At 42.1% G+C, this 22,843-nt stretch overlaps 1 protein-coding gene across 1 annotated transcript; it reads left to right on the top strand.

Annotated features, from left to right (window-relative positions):
- The first annotated feature begins 105 nt into the window (after positions 1–105).
- prorp (protein only RNase P catalytic subunit) lies at positions 106–22,437 on the top strand. Its single transcript, XM_083792736.1, has 14 exons — positions 106–232; positions 779–974; positions 1,166–1,347; positions 1,809–1,866; positions 3,102–3,240; positions 3,466–3,700; positions 4,559–4,719; positions 5,520–5,678; positions 6,770–6,817; positions 7,066–7,198; positions 15,126–15,233; positions 18,063–18,211; positions 19,701–19,899; positions 21,253–22,437. The coding sequence occupies exons 2-14, from the start codon at positions 842–844 to the stop codon at positions 21,382–21,384; spliced, it is 1,836 nt and encodes a 611-aa protein (XP_083648862.1). The 5' UTR covers positions 106–232; positions 779–841; the 3' UTR covers positions 21,385–22,437.
- The last annotated feature ends 406 nt before the right edge of the window (positions 22,438–22,843 follow it).

The following is a 22,843-nucleotide window of genomic DNA, read 5'->3' as shown; positions in this document are numbered from 1 at the left end:
CCCTGTTTGGTATACAACTGGCCAATCACAGCGTGACCGTGCCGCCGGGCAGTGGGATCGTAGATTCTACAACCGGAACACAAACAAAGTACACTGGCGAGTGTATATGACGTCATAGTGTGCGACTGCACTGAAGTCATGCCTCTAGTGAAGTTTGGTTGGAAATTAAGCTGAATGAAGTGATCTTATTTATAACTCTATGGAAGTGATCAAATTGCCTATGAAGTCATACGTGAGTCGTATTTAAGGGATGATAAATGCAACTCCTTCTGTCAATAGCAGGAGAATAGTTTAGCATTCTGGCTCAGATTGTTTTAGAATAGCATGTTAGCATGCCAGCAGATTATTTAGCTCCTTTATTTTGAAGGATCTATTATGGACTTTACTCTTCATTTGTGTACACATACTGTATCGTTGGTGTTTATTTTTTTTTATAAATCAGTAACAAATAGTAGTATGAAGTAGAAGAAAAAACCAATCCTCTTTTAGTGTTATTTAGAAAGTAAGCAAATCACACCAATAATTACCAAGGCTCCATAGCATGGTCAGGTCTTTTGCCTCTTATAATGTATTTGCCGGCTGTATCAGACATTTGACATGGTTAACATGCAGCAAACAATTAAGTTATTAAGTTGGTGCTCTTGGTTATTACAAAGGTATGAACAAGGTATGGTGATGGTCTGTTGATGTTCATATATTTCCTCTTTCTCTCTGTCACTCTCTCTCTCTCTCTGGCTGTCTGTCTGTCTCCCTGCCTCTCTGTGTTTCTGGGATTCAGAGAACTCCATTCTAGTGCTAGATACCTAGTCCTCCTGCTCCTTCTACGCGTGCACCGCCATCCATGATGTACTGTGCAAAGCGATGCCTGCAGCTCGCGGACCCTCTCCTCCACTCGGGTTTCTACAGCTTAAAGGCAGTGTCCCCGTCTATAACACGGGCTCTGTGCAGCAACGGAGGAGCCGCTGGCCCTGCTGGTAGGGCTGTCACAACTATTTGAGAATTGTTTCATAATATCGTAATCGTGTCCATGTTGAACATGTTGTTCCATACATTAAAAAAAAGCTGAAATAGTAATCACTTTGTGACGCGTTGTAAGCTTGTAGATCAGCTATTTGTATTATTGTACAATTTTATCAAAATGCCAGTAATTCAAATTTCGTCACAGCCGTACCTGCTCGGAGAGACGGGAACAGGAAGCAGACAAAGACCCATGGACCAGGCGGCCCCGGCAGACTGCAGCACACTGCAGACTTCCTCCCCAACTCTGTGTTTGCTGCCGGCACGGCCAAGAGGACAGCAGAGATGCAGCAGAGAAAAGAAGCCCTGGCATCCCTGAGTGATGAGCAGGTAGGGCTTTCACGGTTACACCTCTAAGTTGACGGTTGAATTGTCACACACATGATTGTGAATGTGATCAACAAGTTTCTTTGGCATTGGAAATTGGAACATTATGAATCGAAATTAGATTTCTGTTTGCTTCGTATTGGGAAAGTGCACAGGGCAGATATGAGGAATAACCATAATTATGCCATGAAATCACTGGCATTTTTATCAATTTTAAATGTTAAAGCAAAAAAATAGCAGAAATGGCTCACCTAGCTGAGCAAAGTACATAATTATTGAAGATAAAGGTGGAGGGCAGAAAAGTGAAGACGGAAAAGTATGCAAATTGTGATTTGGCCATAATGAGATTATGTATGATGATAAGAGCGCCCCTAAATTCACACTTTTCTTTCTTTCAACATGGAAACGATTATGATGATTATGACAAAATAATTGCTATTTTGTAATAATTGTGACAACCCTAGGAGGAGGAGGAGGCGCAGAGGGAGGACCAGGAGGCCGCTGGGAGACGGAGACAAGCAAGTAGGAGAAGCATCTCTGCTCTATTTTCCCTTGTAAACCACCGCAGACTAGACACACATGGTTGCTGTCTTAACAGCAGCGGTGAAAAAAGTACTCAATTGTATCAATGCTCCAGTGTAGAACTACTCCGTTACAAGTAAACGTCCGGAATTCAAAATGTACTCGAGTAAAAGTACAAAAGTATTGGCATCAAAATGTACTTTAACAAAGAATTAGAAAGAAGAAAAACACCCTTTACCCTGCCCTTTTTGAGTGGTGCAACCACTCCTATAGACAGCTATTTGTGTGTGTTCCTGTGTTTGTTCACCAACAGGTGTCACTGTTGCACAGCCTAACACACAGACACAGATACACACACAGGCCAGGGAGGAGGGCTTGTACAGTACAGTACAGTACAGTACAGTACAGTACAGTACGTTCCCTGTGTCCGAGCACGGAAATATGTAGCGTTTGTTCACCACCAAGTGTCACTGTTGTACAGCCTAACACACAGACATAGATACAGTACACACACAGGCCAGGGAGGAGGGCTTGTACAGTACAGTACAGTACAGTACAGTACAGTACAGTACAGTACAGTACAGTACAGTACAGTACAGTACAGTACAGTACAGTACAGTACAGTACAGTACAGTACAGTGTGTCCCTGTGTCCGAGCACGAAAATATGTAGCGTTTGTTCACCACTAGGTGAACACACAGACACACACAGGCCAGGGAGGAGGGCCAGTAAAGTAAGTACAGCACAAGTACAGTATAAATGGTAAATAAATGGTAAATGGTGCATTTATATAGCGCCTTTATCCAAGGCGCTTTACAGAGATTGTGCATTACATTCACCCATTCACACACACATTCATACACCGATGGCAGCGGAAACCATGCAAGGCACCAACTAGCACATCGGGAGCAATTAGGGGTTCAGTGTCTTGCTCAAGGACACTTCGACCGTAACTCTGGGGGAGCCCGGGTTCGAACTGGCAACCTTACGGTTACCATCCAGGCACTCTACCCCTGAGCCACCACCACCACCACTCACTTCAGACGGGTCTGATTTTTCTTCTTCTTTCTAATTAAACTGTGTTTATTGTCATCCAAGTTGGCTTTGTCCAAGGCTTAAATAAGTCTTTCAATAAATACTTTCTGAAACGTCTATTCCGGGCTGCTCATCGGGGGCGGGACTGCAACGCTCTATAGCAAAGCTAAGAAAATTCTGCAACTTGTCTTGTTTACCAGGGAAGGACGAGCTTCCTGCACGCCCTCTGTCTGTGGCTGAGTGGAGGCAGATGAAAGAGGCATCGTACTCTCCAAAGCGCTTTGACATCCACATGATGACATCGCTGCACAGATCCGGAGCAGAGCTGGATATCGCCAAGTGAGTGGAGGAGAGAAGAGTGTGTGTGTGTGTGTGTGTGTGTGTGACCACCGATTACCATTGTTTTGTCAAAAAGTGCTCATATCTTCTAATCAATTTGAAAAAGTTATACAGTAAATATAGTTTCTATTCGAGGACATTTAACTTATGAGCATTTATGGCATTCCCTGTTTAGTCTTTCGCCACCTTAATGCCCCCCCCCCCCCCCCCCCCCCTCTGTTTTAGGTCCCTGCTGTCGTTTGTTGCCACAGAGACCGGGACCCTGTCCTACGAGCTGTTGCTGCATTACCTGATGGCGTGCGTGAGGGGCGGCCATGACGGTGAGGTGACGGACGTGTATGAGATCATGCGCGCGCGCTTCCCGCTGCTGGAGACGGGCGCCTGCAGCCTCTTCATCCAGTCCTTCAGCAGGACTCCGAGGTGGAGGGAGGCCCTCGACATCCTGCACCATATCAACAAGGTTGTTACCATATGATGCTAAAGAAGACGTGTATACAGTATACACGTCCTCTCAATTAAAACCGCGGGGTGCGCCTCGTCCTTTTTAATGATATAAAACAGGATTGCTGCAATCCGTTTTTTGACAGCTCCCGTTGCTAGACAGGTTTTGGGGGGAAATGGAAGGCGGGGCTTTTCAGAGTAAAATCTGACCATCTGCTTGGCACTCTAGGGCCTTTATTCTGACAAACTCTGACAGCATTGTAAGTGTTAAAATATTCAAATATGTCTTGCCTGTGTAATTTTGTTTTCATCCTGAAAGCGGAAAGTTTTTGAGTCAAAAGGCCCAATCGAAATACACCGCTTTAGTGACGTACTAAAATCAGCTCCTCTCCTTAATAATATCGTACAACAGATGCTGTGGGCGTGGCTTCTATTTAGGTGGAAAACCAGTGGAATTACGGCAGGTTACAACACTTTTTTTTTTTTTTTTTTTCTTTGTAATTATTTGTTTGTTCCAAAATATTGTGTTTGTTGTCATGATTTGTCTCAACTTGAGTTGGCTTTGTACGACGCTTAAAAGGTCTTTAAAGAAAAACCTTTTGAAATGTCTATGGGAAAAATGCATTAGGAATCGTTTCCTGGGCCTGGCGTCGTCATGAAAGGGGGCGGGACTGCGACGCTCTATGTGGGACTGTCAGTCGGTCCGATATATTGAATGATATCACTGCAATAATATTATTATTATTATTATTATTCTCTTATTAAAAACAGATTCTAGCTCGCAGTGCCGAACCACTTCCCTAGCCGGGGACCACAGAACATGAAGTATACACAAGGTCTAAAAGTGTGTAATATGAATATATCAACGCTCCCGCAGGTCACCCTGCCGTCGTCTCGAAACTATGGCAAAGTCATCGGCGGAGCCGTCATGCATGGCGATTGGGCCACAGCGTGGGCGCTCTATGACGAGCTAACCGACAAGGGCCTCAGCCCGGACCAGATCACCTGGGAAGTGCTGTTCAGGGGAGGACCGAGCAGGTAGGCGCCTGCCACAGTTTTTATATTACATTAATCACCCTAATCGCATTTGTTTGAGATAATCGCAATTGGTTTTGCATAATCATTCATCAATCGTTTCCATGTTACGTTTCTTATGCAGATTAGATTATGACATGTGTCAGTGATTTCTTTGTACATGTATATTATTTAAGCCATTCTGGGCGGGAACCCCTTTTGGTGTTTTTAAGCATTATGTTATGCTTTAGCAGTTTAGCTGTTGAAAAATAGCAGATCTACAAGCTTCAAAAATCGTGAAAATGTGCCGCAAATCTTTGAATTTATATTCTTTCAGAGCGAACGTTTTTAACTCAAATCTTTGCTTCTGGGGGTCCTTGACATGAAATAGTTTGAGAACCACTGACATAGAAACATAGGTTTTTCAGAAAACTGTCATGATTTAGAAGGCATTTGCAGAATTGTTCTCATGGGGCATTCAACTCATTTTCAACATTTTACTGTCATTAATATACCTTAGAGCTGTTGTGTGGAAATAATAAAAAAGTCTCCCCATTCTGTGTTACTTGAACTGGAGGTCTGAAAAAGATCATGGTGAATCACATCACCATGTTAATGATTCTTTTCAGACCTCCAGTTCTAGGAAACACAGCAAGTTATTTATTGTATCTGCCAGGTGCAATTTGTGATCACGAAGCCTAAACAGAAATACAAATTGTAACGTTCCAATTCCAAAAAGAAAACACACACAATTAAATCGTAATCGTAAATAAATTTAATTTGTCCGGCAATTAATCGTCAACTTAAATGTGTAATGGTGCCAGCACTAGGAGCGAGGCGGAACAGGATGGCATGGGGCGGCCTGGAAGCGTCTCCCAGTCTGAGCAGCAGGAAAGGCTTCTGGCCATTCTGCACAACATGAGAAACAACCAGGTGTATCCGCAGCAGAGGCTAGTCGACGCCATCAAAACCTGGTTCGAAAGGTACGGTGACTGCTGAGTAATACTGTCGTATCAAAAAATATCAGATCTACAAGCTCAAAATGCGTCCTCACTGCGACACGTTTTGAGCTTGTAGATGAGATGAGTATCTACAGTATGTGTATGTAAATCTGTGTATGAGCCAGAACCTTATTCTGTGACCTACTAGTCACAGAGTATAGTATGATGAAGCACCGGGGTGTAGAAATGGACCCATATTCTGTGGTTAAAAAGCCACACAGTATGGTCTCCCCCGCTTGGTGTTGGTCAATGGGGAACCAGAATCAAATTATATATTTTTGTGCCTGGAAAGTTAATTTTTGAACCTTCATTACTCCTTAAACTAGAGTATGTAAAAATAGTTTTTTGCTTAGAAATGTCTTAGTTTGTTAAAACCTAGGGTTGCCTAGATTTCTTTGTTCTTTTCAATTTATCTGATGAATTAAGCTCTTTGAAGCTTAAAAGGGTAGGCAAAATAAGCCTCGGCTTCAGCCTACACCTTTTCGGTCCCACTTGTATAAGTGGACTCTAATGTATCTAATGTATGTATTTTTTTTTTTATTTCTTGCTTTTTCAAATGGACCGAAATAAATATTTACTACTTTTAGATCTGATATTTTTACTATATTTGAAATGAAATCCTGATTATAATTTTTTTGCTATTTTCTTTTTAATTGGAATCCTGAAAAGTATAATTGGTATTTAATTTAAAATGCATTTAGTTCTACTTATGTTAATTTTATGAACTTAAATGCAAATTCATTGGGCATAAAAAAATTACAATAGAACGCGTCCCCCTAGATTCAAGAGAACCTAATCAACCTCGCGTTACCAGACTTTCCAAGACGCACAAAGTACCCAGTGGTCTAGGTTTACTAGACCACTGGTTTACTGGTACGCTGTGTTACCAGTAAAACCAGCAAAAAAACACCATGACACCACTGGTTGTTACAGTGAAACCGTTGGCCTTCCCAAATATGTGACCGTCTGGTTGGACGTTGCGCGACTTCAATGTCCGAACGTAAATCGTAAATCAAAAAAATGAAATAACTGCTTTTTTGTTCTTCTTCTGCTGTCTCTCATTTCCTCTCCAGTCTTCCAGGACAGAAATGGAAAGCAGTTTGGACCACCGTCAACCCCAAGTAAAAACATATTGAATAATTCACAGCACTTTGTGTGCATTTATTATTATCCCAAGGAAATATATTTCACATTTTTACAAAGATCTGCCCAAAAAGATGTGCTGAGAATATGCTTTGGTTGACTAAGACATTATTATCACATATACACTATTCAAAATATATTTGAAGTATGGGTATGCGTGTATCTGTGACTCTGTGTACACTTTTGTGTCTGTATATACTTTTGTGTGTGTGATGTGTGTATTTAGGGGTGTGTGCAGATGTTGTGGGTCTTTGTTGGAGTCCATTCACCTCACCACTGAGGAGTACCACCAACTGAAAGACGTAGTAATGACTAGCATCATCCAAGGAAGAGATGTCTTCAAGAAGACTACACCAGAGGTATACACGCACGCACACACGCACGCACGCACCCGCACGAGTAAGTAGGCATGTCCTTCAGCCCCACTCTAACCCCAAATCTCCACTAGATGGTGTCATGTGTACTCGTAAAGCAGTACAGCACTCAGAATGTTTCATTTCAATGGCCTCCAAATTGATATTTATTTGGCCAAAGAGCCCCATCTGAAAAGGTTTTGTGCCAGGGACGCCCAGAAGAGAAGATCTATGTAAATTATTCAAAGGTTTCCAAACATTTTTGGATATGTTAAAAGAAGAATAGACAATGTACAAGCGACCTCCTGTGAGCTTGTACATCTGCTATTTTTGAAGGACCAACATATAACATTTGGATATGGAAGTGGTTAAAAGGATTGTGATTCCCCCTGGAGCCCCCCCCCCCCTCAAGGACCCCTGGGGGACCCCTATAGGGCTCAAACTGCGCTGCTCCTGTGCTTGCGGTTATGTTTAGATTAAGGTAAAAATAATTGTTGTCGATGTCGGACTAATGACTGGTCTGACCAATTACTAGTCTAAACTAAGTGCTACAGTACCAAGTCAGGCATAACACACATGACCAAAATGCATTTTCAAACTAAATGTGAGATGCCAGAGGTGTTTAATAACAAAATTATAGGCAATCTTAAGCCTATGGTCGAATATGACATCAAGGCATTTAAATGATTTAATAGCAACTTAAGTAATAAAGTTTGTCGGCCACCTGGCCGACATACTTTATTATTATTATTATTATTATTATTATTATTATATATGTGCTCCACAATGCACCCCTTTCTAATTGAGTTAACTGCAATTCCATCATTAGTTATTTCTACAAACCCCCCCCCCCCTCTCACTTATTAGTTAAATGTTTGCTTTGTGGGCGTTTTTTGCGTTGCGTATTATTTCCAGCAGTTGTATGTAAAAGTCAACATGGCTCTGAATATGCAGATTGCAGAATAGAGACTTTAAATTAGTTTCAGCACCTGTCCTATATAGAACAATGGAATCTCCAAGCAGGATATGAGTGTATACTTTGGTAGGTTGTTCATCCCTCAACTCACTCAGTGCCACAGGACGCCTAATGACGCCTCCCCCTTATGCCGTGTGTCACACACCGGAAATAGCAGATCTACAATCTCGCAATGCATTGTGGCGCGACGTGCTGTGAGCTTATAGATCGGCTATTTTCACGCAACAAAGTGGAAATCACCCTTTTAATCAGTCGCGTCACCCCCTGCACAGTGCACACCCTCTATCACAGTGGTTCTCAAAGTGGGGTCCTTAGAGGGGTACCAGTGTGTGTGTGTGTGTGCGCAACTCTTTTTTAACTCAAATCTTTGCTTCTGGAGGTCCCCTCGCACAACATGTATTTGAGATGGGAGAACCACTGCTCTATCACATTCTCTGTGTGCTCTCTCTCTCTCTCTCTCTCACAGTAATTGTGGGAGTTTGTTGTTTGAACTGTTGAGACTGAGGGGAATTTCCAGCACGTGGAGCTCAATGTGTGTCTGTCTGGACCACAACTACCCCCTGCTGAACACACACACACACACACACACACACACACACACACACACACACACACACACACAGGACTGGCAGACACCTCGGGACAGATGTGGGGGACGAGTGGTGGATTCAGAGGGGCATTTAAGATCACAAGCAAGCACTGTGTGTGCGTGTGCGTGTGTGTGTGCGTGTGCGTGCGTGCGTGTGCGTGCGTGCGTGTGCGCATGTTGTGCTGTTATTGGCAGTGCGCACCGCACATGTGCTATGCATGGTAAGCACAAATGACATTCAGTCTTCGACGGGGCAGACAGACAGACGGTTAAATAATATCGGAAATAGACTAATTAATTTAACTCAAGACAGTGTAAGAGGGCCATTTGGTTCCATTTTTACACGCACAGTTAAATTAACACAGGATTCCACTGCACATGACCCGAAAATGCATAACAAACAATGGGCTCAATTCAGTCTGGCATCCTGAATTAATTTGATATCCGTTTTCGAGTTTCTCGAGAGTTCATTCCGCCACAGAATCAGAAAAGAAAACCTCATTATAATGACAAATATAGGGTTACCAGAATAAATATTGTTGCTGTTGCTGTTATTTAAACTTTTTGTATATTCTTTGTCAATTAATGCCCTATTTCGTCATACTACAGCGTTACTCAAAAGTAGTAGAAACTAGAAAAAGTGCCCTTCTGGGCACAGGTCTCCACCAGGTTATCCACAGATCCGTGCAGTTAGAGGTAAAAACACTTTTCGGCCAGTTATAGCGCCACCTTGAGGCTGAGTTGAAATTGTTCATGTGGCATTTTGTCCTCGGCCTAGTGGGAATGTGGGTGCACAATTTCACGGAAATCACGCGATGTGTTCATGATTTGCAGCATTTTGTTTGAAACTGAGCACTCCTGTGAACTTTGGAAGCCAATCTTAACCAATCAGGATGGAGTGTGAGAAATATGAAAGACCGGTTTGGTTGAATGGCTCTAGAGAGACTGTGTACCAAATTGCGTGATGTTTGGACAAAATCTGTAGGTGTGCTGTGCAAAAACCTGTTTTGCACAAAGCGGCCTCCTGGTGGCGCTATAACAGGCCGTTCTGGAAAGTACGGGGCAGAGGTTCATGGTTGGCATCCAGGGAGTGTGTGTGCAAAATTTGGCATCGACCGGGTTAACGGTGGCTGAGATTAGCTGGTCACGGACGGACACACGGACACACGGACACACGGACGGACGGACGGAGTGCAAAACATACTCTCCCCATGCCTTCGGCTGGTGGAGACAATAACGTGAAAGTGGTTACATTTACTCAAGTATTAAAGGGATATTTCACTTAAAAAAAAGCTTTAGGCATTTCTTTCGTCTACTTAGGCTTATTTGAACACCCCAGACAGTGTTTAAGTTGCTTGATTCAATATTTAGATATTTGTTATTCATTTTGGCTGCCCCGCCCCCTAACTACACAAACCCATTATAACGTCAATCTCCATTTTAAGCATGATAGCTTCACCGAAAACACCCATCCTTTTTTCTGTTGACTGATATTGTCCTGTTTTTGAGTGGTGCAACCACTCCTATACGGAGCTGTATGTGTCTCTGCCTGTGTCCCTGGCTGTGTCCCTGTGTCTCTGCCTGTGTCCCTGTGTCCCTGGCTGTGTTCCTGTGTCTCTGCCTGTGTCCCTGGCTGTGTCTCTGTGTCTCTGCCTGTGTCCCTGTGTCTCTGCCTGTGTCCCTGTGTCCCTGGCTGTGTCCCTGTGTCTCTGCCTGTGTCCCTGGCTGTGTCCCTGTGTCTCTGCCTGTGTCCCTGTGTCCCTGGCTGTGTCCGAGCATGGAAATAATGTTTGGTTGGTTTTCATCACCAAGTGTCACTAATACACACACACATATAACTGTATATAATATATATGATGATTTTGGGTGTGACAGTACAGTACAGTAGAGGGACCCCCTGGGGACCCCCACACGGTAACTCTGTCATTTCTCAACTGTTTCGGACGCGGGACGGCTCGCCGGAACCGGGCCGGCACCCTGGGCTCGTTCCTGTGCGCCTGGAAGTTCCGGGGACCCCCACACGGAGTTGCACCACTCACTTCACACGGGTGTGATTTTTCATTTAATTTTGTATTTATTTGTAATAATTGTTTTAGTTTTAGTCTCCTCCGGCTCTCCGGTTCTTTTCCAAAATAATTATTACCAAAAAAAAAACAGTAAATGAAAAATCACATATTAGAAGGACAACATCAATCACTAGAAAACCATGATAAATATATCATGGTTAAACTGGAGTATAATGTTATAATGGGTTTGTATAGGAGGGGCGCTAAAATGAATATCGAATCAAGTAACTTAAACTGTCTGGGGTGCTCACGCCTTCACCTGAGTAGACGAGAAAATGACCAACAGTTTTTTTTGTGTAATATCCCTTTTAAATATTTCTACTTTATTGGCGTATTTCCAATTTCCAGTAATACTCCACTACATCTCAGAGGCAAATATTCTTCTTCTACTCCACTACAATTATTTGAAAACTTTATTTACTTTGTAGATTTTGATTATTACAAAACGTACAGTAATCACTTCAGCCCTATATACATTTAAGCCATTTCAAAATAGCCTATCTACAAGTTCATAGTTTGTACATCTGCTATATTCAAAAGATTCTCCAAAATGAGTACTTTCTACTAGTGGCAGCAGTGGCCCAGGGGTAGTGGCCGGTAGAGCAGCTGGATGGGAACCAGTTTGATCCCGGGGCTCCCCCAGAGTTAAGTGTCGAAGTGTCCTAATTGCTCCCGATGTGCATGTTGGTGCCTTGCATGCTTTCCTCCGCCATCGGTGTGTGAATGCACAATCTATGTAAAGCACCTTGGATATAGGTACTATTATAAATGCGCCATTTACCATTTGCTTTTGGTACTTTAAGTACATGTTGATGCCAATATACTTTTGTACTTTTAATCAAGTAAATGTTGAATTCCGGACTTTTATTTGTACTTGAAAAGATTGAGTATTTCTAAATTGCAGTATTGATACTTTTTTTTAAACCAAGTAATAGTTTATAGTTTATACTATAGTAATAGTTTTTCCACCACTGCTGAAATTCCTGAAAGCGTTTTGTATCCGACAGTGACGACATGGCACACAACTGCAACGGTCTAGGCCAAGGTGTTCTAAAACTTTTTCATGTCAAGGACCCCCAAATTGACACTCATTAGCCCGCGGCCCCCCATTAGAAATGATATGCCAGGGACCCCCATAAGAGAAGATTACTCTAGCAGTGATTCTCAACCATTTTCATTTCACAGACCCCTGGCTTGACCTGAATTAGGCTCAAGCTTGTAGATCAGCTATTTCAAAAGATTTGTGTACATTTGAAAACTCGAAACCGGACATTCTGCATAATGAGTACTTTTACTTTTTTGTACTTTCAGTACATTTTTATATCAATACTTTTTGTGCTTTTACTTATTTATAATTCTGGACTTTCACTTGTAACGGAGTATTTCTACAATGCTGTATTGATACTTTTACATAAGTAAAACATTTGAGTACTTTTTCCCACCGCTGTCCACACGCTGTCGTGGAACGGGCAGATTGGGAACCACTGCGGGCTATTTATGCAGTTCTGCATGTGATATGCATAATTCAGAAGGACAGTGAATAATGGCCTTTTTCCTGCCGGCGGACTGCACACAATAATATCCTCAGTGTTAACACTTTATTTTTGGACATGCCGTTATTATTAATATAGGCGACATCTAGCTCTAATGCCATTGCATTTAAAGCTATTACTTAGCTCTAAATGTTCATGTCGACTTCCGGGGCTCGCATAAATGCAGACCAGCCTTTCCTCTGTAGCTAAAATCAAAATAATGTTTTACCTACTCGCCAATACAAAGACGGGTTGTGTAATTAGAAAGCCTACTTTCCTTAGTGGACGCACTCTGAGTCCCCCACCACACGGCACACGTATAAGATGCACTTTATGACCAGAAAGGGATTTTCTTTCACCCGAAGGAAAAATATGTGGAGTAACTAAAATTATTTTATTTTCCGGTGAAAACAAAATCCCTTTCTGGCCAAAAAGTGCATTTATACGTGTGTTGGGAGGGCTAATAAGCGGGTAATTTGGTTAAATTTATATAGAGTTGCAAATGGATAAATGGATTTGACACTTTATTTTCATTTTTTTACCGTGAATGTTCTGTTTCTAAAAGTCAGGTTGACGAGGATGCCAAGTGTGTGGTTGTGGCCAATGCAATAAGTAGGCATTTTATAACTGCAAATTCTTTCACTATATCCCAGTGTGTCTATCTGTACAAGCATCTGGGAGACTGTGTTCTTGTGCCGTATATGCATTGGTCATAGAGTTATATTAGGACTAATATACTGTACTCCAATGTACTGTAACTCCATGATAGAGTACTGTGCGACGCGTGCGTGCGTTTGTGCGTGCGTGCGTGCAGTCATATAATCCCTAGCAGCACAATGAGCCAGTTTCACATGTCTGCCTCTGGAAAGTCCCTGGATAGTTATACTGGAGACTCTCTCTCTCTCTCTCTCTCTCTCTCTCTCTCCCCCCGTGTGTGTGTGTCTCTCTGTCCCTCTCTGTCTTTCTATTTTTCCGTCTGTTTTTTTGTATCTATCTCTTTTTGACGCTCTCAATGTCTTGTCCCTCACTTTTGCTCGCCCCCCCCCCCCCCCCCCCTCTTCACACTGTCCTCTCTCCATCACCCATCATCCGTCAATGTCATTTCAGCTCTCTGCGACTCCATCAGTTGCTAATAACCCCCCAAACCATAGACACACACACACACACACACACACACACACACAGGCACACACACACGTTACTTGTGAGGGCATCAACATTTTAGGACTCTCTCTCTCTCTCTCTCTCTCTCTCTCACACACACAAATTGCCAATAACGTGGTACTTCATGCATGACCACATTTGGTCAATTATTATCTACTACAGTATGTAGCCTGTGCTTGCGGGACGTGGCAGGCCGCGGCAGTCAGTGCACAACAGAGCTATAGATGGAAACGGTCTAATAAAAACATGACCTCATGCAATTTTATCCCTTGTACTCGAGGCTACAAAATATCCTCCCATGGAATTGCGTCCTGGATAGAATGTCTGCCAAACGAGGTTATCAGAAGTGCTGAACAGAGTCCAGCAGCGCAAAGCGAAAGTTTTCCAGCGTCTCATTTTTCATCTTTTCCTCTCAGGGCCAAGTCTCACACGTGCGCGAGTGTGCGTGCACACACATACACACACACATGCTACAACACACCAGTGTATGGTGTCACATTAGAGGGTTGTTTTGTGCGTGCGTGCGGTCAGAGAGAAGCGCCAGTGCAGGGGAATTCGCAGCCTGTGTTTCCATATCGCTGGTAGTAACTTTCACTTCTAGATATCAGCGTTCCCAAACTGAATTTAGCTGCAGCTCTGTTTGTCCTCGAGTTGCCGTGCAGCTTTCCTACTACCTTTTTCCACTGATGAAAACTAAACTATGATGACTAAAACTAAGACTAAATATATTGGCAATTTTGTCAACAAATAAAAACTAGACAGAAATATTAGGAAAGGAGAGACTAGTGGACAAGAGATCCAGTATAAGTCATTTTACACTTGGTTGCATGCTGAAAATAGCAGATCTACAAGCTCACAACGCACCACGCTGCGACCCGTTGTGAGCTTGTAGATCAGCTGTTTTCAGCAAGTGTAAAATCAGTCATTACGATGCCATCTGCTGTCACACTGTCTGCTGGCATTTCCATACTGAGAAAGAAAGAAGTATAGGTGTCTTTGTGTTACTGGAAGCGTGTGTTTGATCAGTCAGGGAGAAAATTATATATATATATATATATATATATATATATATATATATAATTGCACATGGGTGTCGTACACTGAAAGATATGTGGGCTTTTCAGTACACAACACCTCCATGAAACTAAGTATGAATAAGGCGTAAGACTTGACAGTTTTTATTGGTTTTCACAATAACACCGTCAATTTGACAGAGCTGGAATAGTACAACATTTAGGAAGGATAGTAATGTGTAATTACTTATTACAATTAATAGTAATTGTCTTTATTCATGTTTGTTGCTTCTAATTATGGTCATGCAGGATTTGCAGCTTGTGCAAGGGTCTGAATGATTGATTGGAATAATATTCATTCACAGTATGTAGAATGGGTACATTTCAAACGAAAGCACAAGTCGATACAAAAACTGCTCCGAGGATGAAACCAGAAAAGACTCGTTTACATCAGGGTCCTCCATTTTGTCTCATTATGTTTCTCTGGTAAAGAGCATCAACTAGATGTCCAAAATGTAAATGCAGTGGTCATTTAAATGTCAATCTTAAGAGTTTTCACATTCGTTTCCCCCCCTGTCTGTCTCTCTCTCCAGGAGTTAAACGCGTTCAAGGAATTTGTGAAGCAGAAGCCGGCGTTTGACGTGGTCGTGGATGGACTGAACGTGGCCAATACCACACGCGATGGCAAGAAAGCAGAGAGGGTGAGAATTCATATAAGTTCCCAGCCGTATCTCAGGAGGAGAAAAGCCTGGAAAATAACTAAAACCGTCTATAGGGCGCTGTGTTATGTACTGTACTTCCCCTGGAACACAATTACCGGTAAAATGGATGCAACATAGGAAATCAACCACTTACAAGAAGATTTCTAACGGTGAAACAAGCACAATTAAAAGGATGCAAAAAAAAAAAAAAAAAAACTAACAGAAAAAATTAATACAAAGTGCAACAGAAAAGAATAATGAAAAAAATGCAACGGGACAGGTATATGTCTGCGGAACTGAGGGGCTTTTCTGAGTGTTGTACTATGACTAACAATTGTGGGGGTGGGGTTGCCTGTTTTAGTGGTCACTGGCCCTTTTCGTTTAAACCAACGTCTCCGTCTGTCTGCCTACACTTTTTACTGTTTGAAAACAAAAGCCATTTAGTCATTGTGTGAGATGGAGAGACAGAGGTAGAGAGCGGCCATCGGGTAAACCCACACATCGGCGCTTCACACCGAGGTTTCATACTGCAACCTCAAGATTACCACGGACCTTCAAGTCAGCACCAAATCTACTCCACTATAGTATCGGTGTTGATTTCGTTGACTAATACTATGACCAGAAATGAGAGATCTAGTATTGGTCATTTTACACTCAAACCCTAACCACAAGCACGGACCGTCGGTGTGTTGTGAACTGTTTTCAGCAAACGTGAAATCCCTCAACTGTGGATTTAGTCGACTAAAACTAGACTAAACACTAAAACATTCCAGGTGTGACTAAAACTGAATGACAACTATTCAAGAGACTATGACTAAAACTAAAATCTAAATATTTGCTGTCAAAATCAACACTGTATAGTGTATACTGTATAGTATTCTTTCTGCAGCCTTTGAGCTGCACAAACATGCTCCTTACTGTATGGTGCATTTATATGTCATCATACAACCGTGTTGCTCGGAAATCACTTATTCCATTTTCAACTAAACATAGCGAGCGACGTTGAATACTTTCCATATAAATCTGAGATGTTGTAATTTAACAGATGTTCAACAGATTGAACAGATGTTCAACAATGTATAAATTAGGATTAAGTACCTGTAGTACTCCTAAAACTCCTAAAACTAATAAGATTGTGCCATTAACCACTTTCACCCATGTGTGTCTATTTTGGGTATTTGTCACTGTAGGTGAAGTCTATCAAAACTCATTTCAAATCTACAAAGAATTTCAAAGATAGATAATCTATAGTACAACCTGTCAGAATCTGGCATTTGTGAATTTGTAGATTGCCATTTTTTGTTGTTGCTATTTTTTAATTAGGATAGGATAGTGGTTTGTTTGTCACACACGCATGCCCGCACACACACACACACACACACACACACACACACGCATGCACGCACACTGTCACGCGCGCGCGCACACACACACACGCACACACACACAGCATAACAAAACATGTCCATTCACACACCAGCAAAGCCCATAGGAAACGGTACCCAACCCGCTGGTTGACAAACACTGGCTGACTTGCAGACAGATGAATTTCCCCAGGCTGAGTGTAACGCTGACAGACTTGACCACTGTCTGTCCCCACAGCGAGGGAAGTCCCCGCCACAGAAACAGGACTTCCTATGTACAGCCTGTCCTGATAAGGAGAGAGATAGATACCCAGAGACTGAGAGACATGATAAGAGGGCTTCCAAAAGCTTAAAGGCTGTGTAAACACTGCTATTTAAAAGAGATCAGCAGCCACTTCTTTGAATATTTGGAGGAAACTATTTACTAATGACTAATGTTTGGATGAAACTATGAAACTATGATAAACTATCAAAACAAATTGTTTTGTTAGGTTAGGATTTAGAAGGCGTTTTCAAAATCGGCCTCAGGTCTAAATGGGTCAGAAATTGTATTTTCGTAATTGAATGTACTTTGGCAACGGATAAAAAATAAATGTTATAGCAACAACACTTTTATAAAACGCTTATTATACTACAGGAGAAGCATTGTGATCTCGGATCTTGATTGATCCACTAGATTTGACAAAAGTAATAGACCAATAGATCAATGCCTTTGACAGTTCAATGTGACTCGAGCCTTATCTCATTTGACTTCATCCGTAAGGATTTGTTTTACTGTATCTTACATGTGACACTAGTCGAGTGCATTTGTTGTAGGACAGCCACAGCACATTATGCCTGAGGTGGCTGCATCTTTATTGCGTGTGCGCGTCTGTCTGTTGGGGGTATTGTAGACTAAAAATCACACACGTGTGAACTGAGTGGTGCAATTCCCCCCCACCCCCCCCCCCCCCCCTCTCTCTCTCTGTCTCTCTCTCTCTCTCTCTCATTAGAGACACAGCACTACCCCTCTCTCTGTTTCTGGCGCCCCCTACTGGTATAGATAAGTCACATACTCATGCTCACTTATACTATACAAACAGGTACACGGACATTGCTGGTTGTAGGAGTGGTTGCACCACTCAAAAATAAATACAACACACAACACATTTGAGTTAACTGATATACAAGAACTACAAGAAAGAACTAACTGAAACTGTATTTTGTATTTACAAAATACCAATACAAACTAAAACACAGAAAAATATCCTTCATTTTGGTCTGCCAGTATCAAATATTTCTCTTTATATAATAATATAATAATACAGAAAATAGCAGATCTACAAGCTCACAACGCGTGAGCTTGTGATTTTCATTATTCTTTCTGACCGTTCTTTATTTTTATCTATCTATCTGTGTGTGTGTGTGTGTGTGTGTGTGTGTGTGTGTATGTGCGTGTGCGTGTGCGTGTGCGTGCGTGCGTCAGTTGTTAGCAGTGGTGTCGGAGTTGGAGAGTCAGGGTCAGGTTGTGTTGGTCCTCGGCAGGAAACACATGCTGCAGCCCTCCCGGTCCTGGGACCAACAGAGCATGAGGCTCATCCAGAAGAAGGCACACTGCTTCTTCACGGACAACATGTAAGTCCCTCTGAGACTGAGAATATAGAAAAGGCCAGTAGTTCTTAACCTTTTTCTTGTCAAGGAGCCCCAAATTAATATGTATTTGTCCACAGACAATCTGAAAAGATTGTGTAACGGTACCCCATACAAGGTTTTTTTTTTTTCAAGATTAAATTTTAGGTTAAAGTGGTTACGTTCGTAACTTCGTGTTGATGCTATATCCACTAATTTGACTGGGGACCCCCTGGAATCCCCTCAAGGGACTTCCGGGGGTCCACGGACCACACAAAATATGTTCATGTAAGAAAAGGCAAACTGCTTTGTCATTTAACAGAAACATATAAATACATTTTGAGTCCTTATAGGCAGAGTTTTTAGACATGGGGATGAGACCTGAGACAGCCACACATCAACAGTACATCTGCAGCCTGGCAACGACACACATTTATTATGTTCAGTAGTTTCATAGACAATGTGTGCATTGCATCATCAGTAAAGTGGAAAAACAAAAATAAAACTGTCCTTTATCAGTTGTTGTCATGTCAAGGAGCCCATGACGCAGGATTGATACAAAAAATCACACGCGTGTGAAGTGAGGGGCGCTCTAATCAATTATTGACCTTATACCAGCCTTGAAACATACCTTAGTTATGTCACTAAGAATGGTGGTCCCTTATTGGCCAAGGGTCTTCAGCCGATTTTCTCAGAACATATGACGTAAATTCTCCATTCATTGTCAATGGCATTTAATGTTTGTGTTAAGACTATCTACACGATACAGTAGCTGTTTATAGGAGGGGCTAGCTCCCCAAAAAAAAAAACATAGCTTCCCGCGAAATAATTAAAAAACAGTACATGTTATCACTCAGTAGAGCTGACGAGATGCTGACTCAAAGAGAACAAAGAACATTTAATGATGAGTCGGTTACAAGCCTTTACGTGAAGTTACACTGAGTCATGAAGACAAATGCTTAAGTCCCATGTGCTAAGTGTTTAGAACAGATGACATGCTTACGTAACAGGAGGACTGGAATCACTGCATGTGAATCACACAGGATAGTCATTTTCATCGCTACAGTATTCTACGCACATTACATTAAAGTTGGAAACAGTCTAGACACACGCTACTCTTCCTGATGTCATTGTCAGGGGCATTTGTAGCCAAATGCACAACACAGAAAAGAGCATGTGGAATGCACAAACAGCAGAGAGGACAGGACACTGCATTATATGCATTATATAACACTAACGTTAACACTCAATGAATGGGTTCATTTAATAAAATGCAATGATAAGATAATTCCACAATGATATTTATAGTGTTTTTTGATTACCTATCTCAAGCACAAGCAAGCGGCGTGTATGTAAACCCCCAGTCGGTAGATCTGTCTTCTACCACTTTCTTTCTGGAAGTCTTGTTTGTACTTAACCTCAATCTACATTTTTCATCAACTCGTCTCCCCTTCGGCCTGCCCATCTCATCTCTCCGTCTTTGTATTGTTTTCAGTTCAGAGGACGACCCCTTCCTCCTGTACGCAGCATTGCATTCTGGGAACCATTGTCGTTTCGTGAGCCGCGACCTAATGAGGGACCACAAGGCGTGCCTGCCAGACGGAGGCTCCAGGCGCCTCTTTTTCAAATGGCAGAGAGGACACCAGCTGGTTGTGCATGGGGTAATCACACCTAACAGAAGAGTCCACTTCCAGGTGAGAGCAGAGGAGACTGAAGAGGGGGAAATGGAGCATTCAAATCAGTGTTAACACTTATTTTGCCCAAAATGTCACCAGACGTCTTCATAATGGTTTTTGATTTTTGATTTTTAATGGTATAAAACAGGATCACTAAAATCCTTTTTTTTGTTTTTGCAGTGGCCGTTGCTAGGCAACACCTTGCTCAGCGCTCCCAGACATGTTTTCAGCATGCGCGCAGCCATTCACTTCCTTGTTTACGGGCCGACAAAACTTGCTATTATCTCTGAATCTACGGCGCTCTCCATGGTTTTGAATATTAACGCTTCTAAAGAGAGATCAGACTTATTAGCGCAAGGTAGTAATGAAACATTATACCTCCCGGTTTTGGGGGGGAATTGGACGGCGGGGCTTTTCAGAATAAAATGTGCCTCATCTGCTGGGCACTCTATTGCCTTTATTTTGAAAACTTCCGGGGCATAAAAAGGTGTTAATTTCGTCAACTAAAAAATGTTCGCCGATTACCTTTTTCACGGACGGAAATTAAATAAAGACTAAAGCTATAATCACTGACTAAATAAAATATATTGCCATATTGTTTCGTCAACCAAGTGTAAAATCAGCCATTATGACACCATCACGACGCCATGACGAAGCCATCACGGCCTGCCAAAATACATTTGTACTTTACACTTAGTCGACTAAAGTCTAAAGTAAAAAACTACAACTTTTCAGATGACTAAAATATGACTAACTAACTAAATTAGATTTAAATCAGCTGTCAAAATGAACACGGAGGAGAGGAGAGGGGAAGGTAGGAGACTGAAGAAGGGGAAATGGAGATAGTTGACTGTCATTGAAATGGCTGTGGGGGCATAATGGTAATGACTGAATAGGTATAGGCTAGTGATAAGGAACGTCCAATTCCAGTATTATAGACTATAGGAGTAAAGAGATAACTATATTATCACACTTTTGTCCACAATTTCTGCTTATTCCCTCTTGAAATGGTTGTTGAGTGATTTAGAAAGGTTTTTAGAGGTTTATAATTTGGAAAAGGTTAGGATTAGATTTCGGCTTTTAGACGGCCTGTGTAGGTAGGGGTTGGAATTATGCCTGATATACTGAGTTGCACACCAGTGTCTTGTACTGAAAATTGTTGATCTGCAATCTCACAACGTCCTCACAAGTATAATTGTGTGTGTGTGTGTGTGTGTGTGTGTGTGTGTGTGTGTGTGTGTGTGTGTGTGTGTGTGTGTGTGTGTGTGTGTGTGTGTGTGTGTGTGTGTGTGTGTGTGTGTGTGTGTGTGTGTGTGTGTGTGTGTGTGTGTGTGTGTGTGTGTGTGTGTGTGTGTGTGTGTGTGTGTTCAGCGTATCCTTGGTTATGACACCATAATCCAGACTTGGGACAACACTTGGCATATTCCCTATGACGACTCAGTTGAGGAGAGGACCAGCCATGAGGTGCCACAGAGATGGCTGTGTCTCACCAAGACTCACTGAACTAACAAAAGCCCTCATGTGGCGGGAACTGCAGCTGGGCTCACTTCATGCCATATGGTTATTATTGTATTTGTCAATATATTGTATTTGTCCATCCATCCGTCGTGGGGGCAACAGCTCCACCAGAGAGCTCCGGACTTCCCTCTCCAGAGCAACATTAGTAAGTTCCTCCTGGGGGATCCTGAGGCGTTCCAGGGCCAGATCAGCATCTGATCCTTGGTCTGCAGCCATCACTGAGCAGCATTGACATACTGATATTTAATTAAGCCTCATGTTTTTGTTTTGTTTCTGAGGGGAACTGCTTCCTACCCCTTATACTCACACAGCATTATTTAATTATGAGAAAAGAAAGGGACACTGCTTTTAGTGACAGAACATTTCAGTCATTACATACATTATATGTATGTCGTCGTCAGGGACGTGCACACACAGACATCAAAGGGGGCTTCAGCCCCTGCCCTTTTACCCGTCTGTAGAACAACTGCCTTTTCCATACCACGAATGCAGCATTTACTACATGTTGAAAGAAATGCAAATGCCACTCCTTTCCATGCCATATATACCGGAAGGCAGCATTCGGGAGAATTGCTTTTTCTCCGAAGTCTCCTGAACTTGAACGCAGCATTTTGCGTTCAAAATCCTTGTCGTTACACCTTATCTCCAGTAGATAAGGAGTGCTGGGTTGTGCCCCCCTCTCAATGCGTCGCAGTGCGATGCGTTGTGAGCTTGTAGATCTGCTATTTTCGCTATTTTTGTCCAAAAGTGCCCTCTTATGAGATTTCAGCCCCTGCCTCTCTAACACTCTCTGCACGTCCCTGGAGTCGTCAGCTGGTGGCTGCTTAGAAGAGGAATGAAAAGGAAACGATGAAGAAATTGGAGCATGCACGTCACCTTTTTGTAACAACTGTACAGAACCAATAGTGAAGCCCATATCGTGTTGCAGCTCTCTATGTGACATTTACTGACATTGATTGCTAGAAAGAAGCTTGTGAATGAGTTTTGAGTAAACTTGTGGAAGGGAATCATCAAAGTGGTTTATAAGAGCAATGCTTGTTACAGTGGAATATAGTGTTTGTCAAACTGCAAATAAAGTTGTCTAATAAAACACAATGGAACTATTCTTTCAAATGTGTATTGTTAGTGTTTAGTTATTTGTATATGTTGTTGTTGTTGTTGTTGTGTGGTCATTAGTGGCATTAGTGTTTATTTTATTTGTGATATTATTTATCTAGTATCATATACTGTATATTATATATATTTTCTAAATTGAGTTTAAGTTTAATTAACCTAACCCGTTGTGTGATTGTATGGCCCTTTGATTGAACAGTTGTTCAGTCAGGTGCCAATGTTGTATCCCTATCAGTGTTCCTCCTCCAATACCAGCACTGAACATTCTCTCTGATCCATTGATATAATACTTTATTAGATAGAAATGTAAACAGCATGAGGTAGGCCTACA

This window comes from Protomyctophum parallelum, assembly GCF_964188405.1.
Source record: "Protomyctophum parallelum genome assembly, chromosome: 20".
Taxonomy (NCBI): domain Eukaryota; kingdom Metazoa; phylum Chordata; class Actinopteri; order Myctophiformes; family Myctophidae; genus Protomyctophum; species Protomyctophum parallelum.
Note: the sequence above shows the minus strand (reverse complement) of the source record. Positions and strands in the feature narration are given on the sequence as shown.